This window comes from Doryrhamphus excisus, linkage group LG8 (assembly GCF_037039965.1).
Source record: "Doryrhamphus excisus strain RoL-2023G ecotype Guam linkage group LG8, RoL_Dexc_Guam_v1.1, whole genome shotgun sequence".
In the NCBI taxonomy this organism is placed as follows: domain Eukaryota; kingdom Metazoa; phylum Chordata; class Actinopteri; order Syngnathiformes; family Syngnathidae; genus Doryrhamphus; species Doryrhamphus excisus.
In genome coordinates, this window is record NC_136364.1 from 22,340,853 (window position 1) to 22,354,449 (window position 13,597).

Here is a 13,597-nt window from a genome sequence, read left to right on the forward strand (position 1 = left end):
CACTAGTGTTGCGGGTATGCTGGAGCCTACACCAACTGTCTTTGGGTGAGAGGGGGGTACACTCTGGACTGGGTAATGAACTCATCTTATAATAAAAATCTCAAATTTTTACAGTAGCCCCTTGTCACTTCACTATTTACATTTTGGAGCGTCACTCTATCACAGGGGTGGGCAAACTTTTTGACTCGCGGGCCGCATTGATATGACAAAATTTACGGGGGGGGGGGGGCAGACTATATATTTTACATGTAACAGTCCACCTGGTATTATTGTATCTGTAAAATTGTCATGCAATCTGCTATTATTATTTATTATTTTATATTTATATTTAAATATTTTAAAAATAATAAAATATTATAATCATTACAATAAAATAAAAATAATAATTATTATATTATTATTATGTAAAATATGCAAATATAACAATAATATTATATATAATTAATATAATAATTAGCATTAATATAATAATTATAATAATCATAATAGTTCTAATAATAATTATAATAATCTACTAATAATAATAATTATTATTATTATTATGTAATTGTGTCCCTTTTTTCAGGAGCACTTTGTAAACAACAGACCATGTCAAAAAACGAAATTGATAAAACCATCAAAAGGTTGGCTCAGGCCATGATGCCAGGTTGTATGTTGAGTTTAAATGAAATACTTTGGAAAGATTGGGCGGGCCGTATTCAAACACTTGGCGGCCCGGATGTGGCCCCCGGGCCGTAGTTTGCCCACCTCTGCTCTATCACATTTCTTTAAAAATGACTATGGCTTGCTCTCGTTAATATGCTGTAGCCACTCCCACCTTTTAGAGGTAGACAGCCATCATATTTTTAAATCATGGCATGAAAACAACGCTGTCATGGCAACACATTGATATTGATATTTTATACACACAGGTAGACAACTTGGTGCCAGATGGGTCCTTCAGTGTTCACACAGGTCTTCCCTTTTCTTTCATCCATTTTAATCCTATTATGATCATTTTTCGGTCCTGAGTTGAGTTGAGCTGTGGACTCCTATAGAGCAGCTACACACAATAATCAGCAATTATAAAAAGCTTTATAGTTCTTCCAGAATCTGCACCTATTCAGCTGTGTTTCTTTGGATTTCGTGGTTACTGTGAAAACTGTTTTTAATTTATCTCTCTATTTATCTCTTTAAAATGTCTGCTTTTGACACACAGCCATATGTGTTGGACCCCGAATCCGATCCGGAAGTGGAGACTGTATGAAGTTTCTCAAGAAAAGAGGTTACTTCAAGACGTCTATAAATGGTAAGTAGCTTTAGCATTTTAGCGTTAGTTAATGTACAGGTAATTACGCACAGGTAATGTATAATGAGATTTGCGGGACTACTAGTGTGCAAGAAACTCGGGTAGAGCCACTGATCGTGGCGGGAACTCCAACCACTCGTGCCTGATGGTGGCGTCTTTAGGAATTGTAAACAAATGTGGCTTTCCCTTTCGAGGCATTGCTAGCAAGTAAACAGCGTAGCAGCGCTTGGGGGAGGGCAGAGAGTTGCCCCTCTGTGACATCACAAAGGGGCAGTTTTACCACGCCTTTTGAAATTGAACATTTTGAGCCTTCCCAAACTTCTCTCAGAGCTCACTTCCAACTGCGCAAACCTCATTATCTGAAACTTTGGCATCGTTTCAAACTATATTTATTGATCAAAATGCATAATAGGTCCTCTTTATTGTAATTAAGATGACAAGTCATCAGTCATGTTTCCTGTTGAGTACATGTTGTATGTAAAAAATGTATTGAACACTTATAATTTACAATCGAAATCTAAAATGTATGCAGTAGTGCCTTGACACGTCACGGTTTGAATTTTGGAGCTTCATGCTCATGTATTAAAAAAAAAAAATTAATAAACAAAATCATGCTGTTTTGTGGTTGCCCCCCAAAAAAATGCTTTTTGAAGAAATATTACCCTTTTGGACCATATTAAGTATTCTCAAGCACCAACATGGCCACATTAAGTCAAAGTTCATGTATAGAGGGCTCTAATAATGTTAAAAATACTTATTTAGAAGGTCGTGAGCAGGGTTTCTATGCTTTAACTACGAAAATAACGAATCCTATTTACCAAATTAATTTATTACAGCCGGGTCTGGAACCTGTTATTTCAGGTCATCGAGGAATTACTGCTTTATTTCAAAAACTCATCTTGTAAAATCGTGATTACAATTATTATTAACCTTCAAAGCCATGCCAGGCTTCAGGCAGTTACTGTTTACAAACTATGCACAGTAGTGTGTCTCGTATATATATATATACACATATATATCAAAAGCAAAGGAGAGTTGGAGGAATGTACATATATATTTTACCACCAATAGTGAAGACTGCCTTGCTCACAAATGAGAAATAACGTGACAGGACAAGAACAAAAAACATTACTGATGGATCACATGCCTGGCCACCCGAATGCTGTGTGAAAGAAAAAGTTGTGGATAAATATTTGGATTTCTTTGTTTGAAAGAAGCTTTTAGAAAAACACAAAAGCACTTTTTTGTGACAACCAAAGTTTATTATTTGCATTTTTACAGATGAATCTCAATACCACAATCGGATTACATAAACCGAGTAAAAGAAAGTGTGAAAGTTCAGTACATGGACAAATGCACGCCACATGGATCAGGAAGACGACTTAGTTGATGATCAAAACGGCCAATGTAGGAATGAGTTAATTTTTTTTACATCAAAGCAACCAGGCCAAGGTGGTTCCCTCACAAAGCTACACATTTCATACGAGACCCAAGTCTTCAAACTCAGTCGGTAGCATAGAGAAGAAAGCCGGTGAACGTGTTGTAACGGTTGCTGTTATCACAAAGGAAGCATCCGGCCAGCAGAGTGACAGCCACCTGGTCCCCAACCTCCAGGTGGCGGGCCACAACAACAGAGCCGCTGTCTTCATGGTCTAGTGTATTTTTTTCTTTTATGCCGGCCACCACTACACCGTTGACGTGCAGATTAGCGCAGGCAGCCAGGAGGCTACCGGAGGAACCGACATCGCTGTAGACGGTCAGAGCCAGGCTGTACACACCAGCACGAGGGACTGTGAAGACCCCAGTCTTTACATCATAGCCCCCTCCCAAGTTGAGAAAAATGTGGCTGTAGGTGATGACATTGTCATCACGGAAGGGTCCGTAGCACCCAATGCTGTTCAATAGAGCCACAGAGAAGGCACTGCGGCTTGCTGGAAGAAACGGACATATTGAATGAATCGGAGAAAAAATTGTTTTATTTTCTTTGAAATTCTCACGTTCCTCACCTCGGATATTGTTGACCGTGGTTTGGGTTTTTATCAATTCTTTCTCCAGCTCGTTTAGGCTCGTGTTAAAGAACATCTCCATCCTCTGCATCTTCTGCTGCATCACGCAGCAGCCACACGAAGCCTGGTCTGTCACGCACGCTGAACACGCACAGCATTAACCACTGAGAGAACAGCGTCGCCATTTTCAAAAGATCTTACCTTCCTCCAGGCTGCCTTTGTCATTTTCAGATGAGTCTGGCTTGGATCCCGACCAGGTATAGTCAGCAAATGCAAACCCCAGAAGACAAAGGATTATAACAGCTGCAAGGAAAACAGTGTGTACTTCAATAATGCCCCCGTCAACCTCCTTGATGTGACAAAATGCTAAGCTACCTCCAACGAGTCTTACCCCGCATCATGCCAGCGGCAACGAGCAGCCTGAGAGGGAAAAGGTTAAATTGACTGTTGCGGGGTGAGGCTTTACGGCTCTTTATATGCCTCTATTTAGCCTGTTCAGGTGATATCCAGCTCCACCCTGCTCCAGATACTCTGGTCCCCACCCAATAATCCTTTTATTCATGACACATAAAGATAACACCTTTTTGTTAGGTCGGGTATTATTATGAAACCAGATTTGTGTCAACTCAAAAGAGTGTCTTTCATCCCAACGGCACAGTGTAAACATAATAAGCTGAAATGTTGATACTAATAAATAACAACACAAAGCTTCGCCTTAAAAGTTACATTCAACGACCACCAGTGAATGTGCTTGTGTTGCCAGACAAACTTTGGTGTCTCGGCACACGACTACGGTACAATCAATCATGACATCCGAAATACAATCAATCATGACATCCCAATAACTAAATTAGAAAGGTACGGAATAAGAGGATTAGTTCTGAACTGGGTCAAAAGCTACTTAGCTGACAGGAAGCAATACGTACAGCTAGGAGAATACACAGAGTGGAGTTCCCCAGGGGTCAATACTGGGGCCAAAACTGTTCAACTTGTACATCAATGATATCTCCAAAGTTACGAAAGACTTAAAGCTGGTATTATTTGCGGATGATACCACTGCTTTTAGTTCCGGAGGGAGTACAGATGAAATCATTAGAAAGGTCAGAGAAGAAATGGTCACACTAAAAAGATGGTTTGATGATCATAGATTGTCCTTGAACCTAAGTAAAACTAAAATCATGCTGTTTGCTAACAGCAGAAAGGACATGCACCAGCAAATACAAATAGACGGTGTGGACATTGAAAGGGTGAACGAAAATAAATTTCTGGGGATCACAATAGATGAAATATGAGCTGGAAACCTCATATTCCAAATATACAACATAAGGTGGCCGGAAATATTTCAGTATTGAAAAAAGCAAAATTTGTTCTCAATCAGAAATCACTCCACACTCTTTATTGCTCTCTGGTTCTACCATATCTTACTTATTGTGTGGAAATATGGGATCATAACTATAAAAGCAATCTTCACTCGCTAAATGTACTGCAAAAAAGGCTAGTAAGGATAATTCATCATGCCGCCTACAGAGAACATACTAACTTCGTATTTCTAAAATCACAAATACTTTGGTACGAGGTACATTATTTAAAAAAAAAAACTGTATTATGAACTGATTATGTGATGCACTCAATTGTAATCTGATGCATGTTCAAATTACCATTACCATTACCATGGTGCATTGAATGATGGCCGAACAAAGCGGGAAATTGCAACACCGTCAGTGAAGCATAAAGACATAAACATGTAAATATTGTCAGTTTTCTTAGAATAGTACACGCTTGCTGTACATTTTATGTGTTAAAAATTAACTTATTGCAAATGATGTTTTCTGTAGGACGAGACAGATTTTTGGCAAAAAGCTACATCAAAAATGGACCTGCTAATTTGCTGAATCCTGAATGCACAGGGTTCCACTAAGTCTGGTTACAGATTGTAAAAAATTCAGTTTGTAGCCCTCCATGGAGCTTCCAGTTTGCGCCATTGTAGCTATGGTGCCTGTCTCCAAGTCTTTAATGTATTTTGTTCTGCGGAACCAAATTAAATTAAGACCCAGTTAACTTTAGTTGATGTACTTGTACTTTTTTTTCAACAAAGGTCAGCGAGGTACGATGGTACTTTTTTTTTTTTTTTTAAAGACATGGGCTTGCTCTTCTTAAAATGCTGTAACCACTACCACCTTGCCATAATGTTTTTAAATCATGGCGTGAAAACACCAGTCATGGCAACACATTGGTATTGATATTTTATACACCGAGGTAGACAACTTGGTGCCAGATGGAATCCTCTGTGTTTTTTTTGTTTGTTTTTTTTAAACATCCCTTTTTTAAATCCATGTTTACATAATTAAGATGACGAGTCATCAATTGAGTGTAGTCATACTAGCAGGTATTGATTTTTTTCTGCTTATTGTACATTTTATTAAATCGAATATGTAAGATTACATTCATGCTAGTGAAAGAACCAAAAAGGAACTTGTTCACTGAATCTATGCTTTCACTCCAACTGGCAGATTGTGACTGCAGCTCCAACTCCACCCCAGAACCGAAATCCCGGGTACAATGGACCGGTGAACTGGGTCACATGTCTGTGGATGAGGTCGGCCTGGTTGTTGGTGATGCGGTAAAAGGCCAGAATCCCTGCATGCTGGTCCAAGTAGGTGCCGATCCGTCTGCATTTGGGCGAGCCCAGAAGTTTTTCATGACCGTTATGCCAGAAGGAGAAACCTGTCCCAGACCAGTACAACGCCCAAGAAAGGGGATTGTGGCCCAAACGGCTTTTGTCATCGGAACATTTCCGATCCATCTCCTGTAAGGCCACTCCAATGGTGATCTGGGGGATGAAGAAGAACAACTTTAGTACATTTATTCTAGAAAACTTGATTCACGCTAGGTAAACATAATGGTGTTAAGTGGGCTCAAGCGTGGTTACACCCTCGATGGAGGACGTATCTCTGGTACCTTTTGGCCAGTCCACTCCACCTCCCAGTAGTATGAGCTGCCTGCCAGCGGTTCTCTGCAGAGAAGCTGCCTCCAGTACTGGAAACGTTCAGGGTGGTCTGCTGGGTTCAGGTTCTCTGCCCGCAATGTGGCCTTATGACCCCCATCGGACAGCTGTATGTGCCGATACACCGTGTTGGGGTCCATGGTGGGCTCAAAGCGAACTGAAGCGAGAAAGTTGGTTAAATGTCTGCAACGAGAAGGAGGATTTGACTCCCGAGATCCTCGTGTGAAGAATTCTTTCACTTACATTTCATTAATTCTTCTCTTATCTTTGGTTCTGGACTTACAAGTCCAACTGTCGTTAGAGAAGATGCTAAAAAGGCAAAGATGGCCGTAGTGAATGCTACAAGTTGTACATCATGTTGTGCTTTGGTGTTTACCTCGAGGAGGAGCAGGAGGAGGAGGAAATGGTGGTGGCGGCACGGAAGCTACATTTACAGACAGAAGAGTTTATTTAAATTAAAGACATCACATTCTCCCCGTGCATGCGTGGGTTTTCTCCGGGTACTCCGGTTTCCTCCCACATTCCAAAAACATGCTAGGTTAATTAGCCACTCCAAATTGTCCATAGGTATGAATGTGAGTGTGAATGGTTGTTTGTCTATATGTGCCCTATGATTGGCTGGCCACCAGTCCAGGGTGTGCCCCGCCTCTCGCCTGAAGACAGCTGGAAGTTTTCTGTTAGAGTTGTTTTTTAACTGTTGCAGACTTAGTGAAATTGTTCTTATTTTCATAAATCTACATACAAAAAATGACTAAATACGATCACACAATTATACATATACTATGTAGATATATATACTAGTCATCTGAATAAATTACAATGGCATGCAGTTCTGTACTTCCTGCAGCAACATCGGGACATTATAGTACCCCTCTATACATATATTACCATACTAAAAACTACAATCTCAAGTAGTGTTACGACATTTTCTACACCGCTTATCGTCATTAGGGTTACGGGGGTATGATGGAGCCTATCCCAGCCGACTCCAGGCGAGAGGCGGGGTACACCCGGGACTTGTCAGCAACCTGTGGACAATTAACTTAATTAATTGGAGCCTACAATGAACCTACCATGCATGTTTTTGGACGTTACCTGGAGAAAAGTCACGCAGAGATGGCGTTATAATGTTGGAGGAGTTAAACTAAAAGAGTTTTTCTTACGTCGTGGAGGTAGATGTGAAAGTTTAGTTGAAGAATCAGGCGCTAATGGAAAATCAGCAGATGAGCTCACAGTAATAACATGTTCAAAATCAATAAGTTATAAGTGTAAGAAGCTTTTTTATCACTTACTTTGGGGTCGTGGCGGGGGTTCAGGATTTAGCATCTCGTAAACTATGGAATAAAAAGAAGCGAGTTATTTACCGTATAATCGTTAGAGATCTTGAAGATGTTAAGTTTCACCACCTGTGTTTTGCACATTAGCCTGTCCATGGGTATCTACTGGAGTAATGCTTGGTGCTACGGAGGAGTCCTCGTTCACTAGGGCGATAAAAGACAGTGATCACTATGACATGAAAAGGCTGAGAAGCGAGGGTGGAGGAACCGAAACTGACCTAACGAGCCAAATGTGGCCAGTGTAGATTTGCAAATCTCCTTTACTGACTCTTGTAGTTCTTTTAAGGCTGAGCGTAGAGATGTTGCCACCGCTTCCTCCTTGCTCAGTATTGACCCTCCTGTGGTGGCACTTGTTGGAGCCGCCTGCTCCATGGTGAAGAAATTCTAAAGAAAAAAAACACAACGATATTTATTTGCAAAATGTCATTCAAATCTTTCTTCTTTGACATTCCGCTACCTTTAGGAAGCAGATGGGATCCTGCATATCTGCCAGCCTCCTCAGCTCCTCTGCCTTCCAGCGGAGTTGGACCACCTCCTGCTCCAGTCGATGGATCTGGCCTTCAATTTGGCTGCCTAAAGACCTTTCATGGGTGTTAAGAAGCTCACCAATTTGAGTGCCAGTGAGAGCGATGAGGCTGGATGCCTCAGAAAACAAATCAAGCCTCTCTTGCTGCAGAGCCTGGACCAAAGCCTGAAAAGAGAAGAATGATGGGAAGGTGAGGGATGATTCGATTCTAAGCAAGAAAATTGCGATTCCCATTTTTTGCAGATGTTTCTAAATAAGAAACAAACACAAATGTTCATACCTTATGTTGACGAGCAACATTTGGGAAATCCTTTAGTGACTTCTCCGTCTCTTGGACTCGTTTCTGCACCTCTGCCTGTGCCTGTATTAGCTCTTTCTAAACACACACACACACCATCTATTATTTAGCGACAAAAAACATCACACTTGTTGGCCAATACATGGATGTAAACCAAAAATAATGCAAAACTCAACACTTCAACATACCTGTCTCTCTTTTCTCTCTTCTTCAGGTGTGAGCACGTGGTGTCCTTTGTGGCCATGCTGACAACACACCTCACACACACACTCCCTGTCGTCATGGCAAAACAGATCCAGAGGCCGGTTGTGCTGAGGACAAGGCCTGGGAGTCACAGCCGGAAGCTGAGGGTACATGCCGCCATCTTGTGGTCCCATATCTGGAAGAACTTCCAAGTACACCGGTTCTGATGGTGGTGCAGAAGACACAGCTCTGGAGCCGCTTTGTTTGAGGCTGTTGGTCCTCAGCTTTTCCATGGCTTCCACTAGAAGCATGCTCTTGGCCAGTGAAGGTCGAGGATTGAAGAGCTGCCGGCATTGGGGGCAGCTGTACTGACCCTTGCTGTTGCCTCGGTCCCAGTGACTTTGGATACAAGTCAAACAGTAAGAGTGTCCGCAGGGTAGAGTTGCCGGGTCCTTCAGGGTCTCCAGGCACACGGAACACACAAAAGTCTCCTCCTCAGACCATGCGGAAGCCGCCATTGCAGTGCCGTGATGGGGTCGGGTTGTCAGCTTTCCAAGGCGTCAGAACTCCAGAGTCCAGCGATTCCCTCGGGGTTCATTCGTATGCTGCGGAGAAACTGAAGCAGGTTGGACTCTGTGTTAAACTGGTTCATCAGGTTCTGAGGAGTTTCCTTGTGTGATAAATCACAAACTATGCCACTGTGGTTTCATTGTCATGGTAAGTTTATTTGTTTTGGACATGCTTAACAGGTTACATTAAGGAACATCACATGTTTACATTTAAACAATTCAACATGTCTGGAAAGGACACAGTTTATTTTAATCCTACACATTCTTATCTATTACTAGTTTACTAATTTATTATTTAATGTGCTTATGTTAATTGACAATACGTCACATGTTTAGATTTTTGTCATAAATACATGTATCCACTTCCTGTGTTTAAATGTCAATTTTAATAAGAGAAAAGAATAGAGACTGTGTTGCAATAGCTTATGAAATGATGAATGGAATAAAATAAAAAATAGATCGTTGAAAATGTAAAATGCAATACAAACCATTAGTATATAAAAATAAATTACAGACTACAGCATGAGCAGTGATGAAGGAAAAAGAAACAACCTTATACGTAAATAAAAAGTACAAATAGTTACTTAAACAACAGTAAATAGAATAAAAATAATTAATTAAAAAAATTTTAAAAAAAACACAATATTGCAAATTCATAAGAAACATGTTGAAAATCAGTGACTCGTGATGAAAACGACAAAGAATGCGGGCTTTGCTCAACATGTCGTCAGTAAAAATAAACAAAACTGCTATTTAGCCTTAGCTGCCCTTTAGTTGACACTACTTGGACAAAAATGTTGTGGAACAGGCGTTTCGTCGTGGCTGCTCAGTGAGGGCAACAGTGACGCACATGAAAGGACCGGATGCCATATTTACTAAGGGCAACCGGCAAGCTAGGCGGCAGGCTAAAATGCTGTGTAGTCAACTTTCAAGGTAAGCCGTTTTCAAAATGTACGCTTTCGTGGTAATCGATGAATCGTTACATATATCAAACTTAAAACGGGGCGTATTGGAATCGACTGTGTAACTGAATGTAACGTTATGTTTTGGGACGACGAAGGACTTTGTTATGTGTTGTACCTTTAGCTAACGCGTTAGCCTGGTAGCAGTCAGGCGTAGCCATGGACGCCTAAAGTTGATGCGGTGTATTCAAAGTATCTAAACGCAACCGCGGCATTGACATAGACTCTCCACGGTTCATTCATTTTAAAAGTCCACTTTAAATACAATAATTCGACGACTTTTAAAGAGCACAACTCCTGCTAGCCGACTGTGAGAGTGCAACTCACCTGGACATGCAATCACTACTGCCCCTCGGCAGGTGAAGGCATTCGTCTTTTAAATGTTGGATGAGTATCATTATCATTTAACTTTTTAGTATTTTAACTAGTAGTCGTCAAAACAAGACAAGAGTGCTGAAGAAATCCCTCTCAAATGTTGTTTACGAAAAAATGATTTTTAGTTTATCTGTGAATATTAATATGAAAATGACTTGCTATACTAAACAGTTCTTCTCTCTCCCTTTCTCTCTCTCTTTTTTTTTTTTTAAAAATAGAATGTTCCGGAGCCCACAAATGGTGATTGGATCAATGCTGCGACTGACTGAGACCCATACAAGTGCTATTTCCAACCATTCCTGTGCTAGATGGCATGTAAATGAATCAAAATGTGAAGGCCTTCATGGAAGTAGAGGTTGCTCCTTCCTGTCCACAGAGACTGTATCCGGCCCAAGCAAACGTTCTTTATTTAGTACTGACTGTGAAAATCAAAAGACCCCATTTCATAACTTCAAATTCAAGGCTCCTGCAAAGTCCAAACTGTTGTATTCTCGTAGGAAGCACACCGAAGTGGAGGATTTTGCCCAGAACCCCAAAACTGTGAGCACACATCAGGACTGTGTGTCCTCCACAGCTGGCCTCCCACCCTGGAGAAGAGATGGAGAGCTTTCACACTCGCATTTTACCGGTCAAAGTTACTGCAGTAATTTCAGCTACAGACAAAACTTTGACAGATCTTTACAATGGTTAAGAAACATTCACAACAGGGCACAACCCTATAGCCTCTCTTTTCACCGAACCAGAGCAGTTCATGCAGCCTGGAGTGATTGTCTATCACTCGACAATGAAAACAGGTGTCGACAACTCCTGGGACCCAATTCGACAATTTATGAAGTAGACAAAGGGAGAAAATTGCTTAGTCAAAGCAAAGTAAAAAATCAGGGAAGATGGGCGTCCATTCTGGTGTCACTTTGCAGTGTAGCAGGTGAACCGGCTTTTATCTTCACACTGCGCTCCAGAACGCTCACGGGCAGGCACAAGGGAGACGTCAGGTGAGTTGAAGCCAAATAACCAACACATCGCATACATCTGTACGTGTCCTCATTTTCTATTTTGTGTAGCTTTGCGGGGGGCAAGAGCGATCCGTCAGACAGCGACGTGGTGGCCACTGCACTGAGGGAAGCACGGGAGGAGCTTGGTGTTGATGTCTCTCCAGAAAGGGTGTGGGGTGTTCTCAAGCCCCTCAGGGACATGGTGAGTGGATTAGGTGAACTACATTTGGACCTACATGAGCAAAACATGAAGTTGGTGTCGGTGGAACGTCATCAAATGAAAAGTCGTATTTACAGTGTTTGTCTTACCTTTCTACAGTCGGGGATGATGGTCGCTCCTGTGCTGGCAAACATAGGTCCTTTTGAGGAATTGTCCTTCAAACCAAACCCTGAAGAGGTACAGTCATTTTGTGTTGTTGCAGGATTTAGTTAAAGGTCATTCTCATGAAAAGGGTACTAAAAGTGTGACATTGTAACCAATTTGCGTATTAAAATAAATTATTACTTTAATATATGTATATATAGCTACCTCATGTAAATCTATCACTGTCATTACACATGACAACATACTGTTATCTTGCACATAACATGGAGCTGGTAGATGGACCCTGCTTCAAATGGTGTTCTTTAAAGGGGACCTATTATGCCTTTCCACTTTTCTGAGGTTTGCGCATTTGGAAGAGCCCTGAAGTTTTGGATGGCTTTGCATTCTCAGTTTTACAGAATTTCTTCTAACACTGACTTTTACTGACGTCAATGCGATTCGGACTTCCTTAGATGAGCTGCAGATTGCTATGTAAAATAACCTATGTATCTGGAAGTCCTCGGGAGAGCGGAGTGGGTGAGCCTGGAGGCGGGCCATGGCTGGAATAAATTAAATAGACCATTTGAACGGAAATCCATGGAATCACTGCATAAAGAGGTGCAGAATCTGGAAGATCTAGAAAGGTTGTGTGTAACTGCTCTATAGGAGTCCACAGCTCTATACAAAGGGCTGAAAATTAGCATAATAGATCTTCTTTGAAACATTGTTAGTTAATACTGCAGGCACATACTGGACCTTCTGTGGGACCATAATGTAAAAAAACAGATTCCCAAAGTGAATTGATTAGAAATCTGTGCCACTTATATGATTGTGGACCTGAAAATGGACCCATGCCATACAATGTGAAGCCACCCTCTCCGGTACCCCTTTCAGAAGACTGACCCAAATATCATTTACTCTTGACTTTGGGTGTGTAATATGAGTTCCATCTAGCTTTGCTGGGCAATATAGTGTTAATATTTACATGTGACTTAATCTGCATCATCTGTATCCCCATCTCTAGCTAGTCTGTGTAGTCACATGAATACGCATCAATTCCTGTGCACCCAAATTCAGATGTTCTTTTTTCCCCCTCCTCATCTCAGGTGGAAGAGATTTTCACTATGTCCTTGTCCCATTTGTGCAACCCTCAAAACCGTGGCTACACTCACTTTCGCACCGGGGACAAGTACGGCTACACGTTACCGGTGTTCCGTAATGGGAAGCATCGCGTGTGGGGACTGACTGCCGTTGCCTTAGAGCAGACGCTGAAGGTTCTTGTCCCGTCACACCTGCAGTGAAGGTTGCTTATCACGTGACTGAAGATTTTTGTATTTTAAAATGTGCAATCAAACTTGATGCAGTTACAGACAGAATCATGTGAGTACCACTCTCCTGGGCATTTTGACATATAGATAAATATTCTAAAAGCTGTGTGCGTGATTTCAAGTGAACAACTTTTCATTTTGATCAAACTACTTTTAATTTAGTGGAGTTGTTGTGAATTGTTGCTTGAGCTCCTTGTGGTTAAGGAACTCAGTTATTTATTGAGATGCTTTATTGGTTGCTCAGTGATGCAAAGCTATTCATTATTACCGGCATCACGTTTTTAGTTCGATCCTGTGTGAACTCCTTTACACTGAAAGTACATTATCACGTCACAATGTGGTGTGTTAAAGGACAAATGCATTAAAGATATGAAAAAGTTGAAAGTCAAAGTAGTTTTCATTCATTCATTCATCACGTTTCTGCC

General features: G+C 41.2%; 3 protein-coding genes across 3 annotated transcripts; 1 reads left to right on the forward strand and 2 right to left on the reverse strand.

Moving 5' to 3' along the window:
- Window positions 1–2,784: 2,784 nt before the first annotated feature.
- Window positions 2,785–3,841, reverse strand: cbln20 (cerebellin 20). Its single transcript, XM_058080946.2, has 4 exons — window positions 3,686–3,841; window positions 3,496–3,597; window positions 3,295–3,435; window positions 2,785–3,219 (listed from the first exon to the last, which is right to left on the reverse strand). Exons 1-4 carry the CDS (start codon window positions 3,693–3,695, stop codon window positions 2,792–2,794), a joined length of 681 nt encoding a protein of 226 aa, XP_057936929.2. The 5' UTR covers window positions 3,696–3,841; the 3' UTR covers window positions 2,785–2,791.
- Window positions 3,842–5,687: 1,846 nt separating this feature from the next.
- ftr86 (finTRIM family, member 86) lies at window positions 5,688–10,538 on the reverse strand. The gene is made up of 12 exons (XM_058080929.2): window positions 10,501–10,538; window positions 8,648–9,258; window positions 8,442–8,537; window positions 8,093–8,326; window positions 7,854–8,019; window positions 7,705–7,779; window positions 7,591–7,632; window positions 7,462–7,503; window positions 6,675–6,722; window positions 6,542–6,607; window positions 6,253–6,455; window positions 5,688–6,124 (listed from the first exon to the last, which is right to left on the reverse strand). The coding sequence occupies exons 2-12, from the start codon at window positions 9,158–9,160 to the stop codon at window positions 5,789–5,791; spliced, it is 1,821 nt and encodes a 606-aa protein (XP_057936912.2). The 5' UTR covers window positions 9,161–9,258; window positions 10,501–10,538; the 3' UTR covers window positions 5,688–5,788.
- nudt8 (nudix hydrolase 8) lies at window positions 9,575–13,556 on the forward strand. The gene is made up of 5 exons (XM_058080933.2): window positions 9,575–10,144; window positions 10,767–11,540; window positions 11,610–11,742; window positions 11,860–11,937; window positions 12,951–13,556. The coding sequence occupies exons 1-5, from the start codon at window positions 10,062–10,064 to the stop codon at window positions 13,143–13,145; spliced, it is 1,263 nt and encodes a 420-aa protein (XP_057936916.2). The 5' UTR covers window positions 9,575–10,061; the 3' UTR covers window positions 13,146–13,556.
- Window positions 13,557–13,597: the final 41 nt, after the last annotated feature.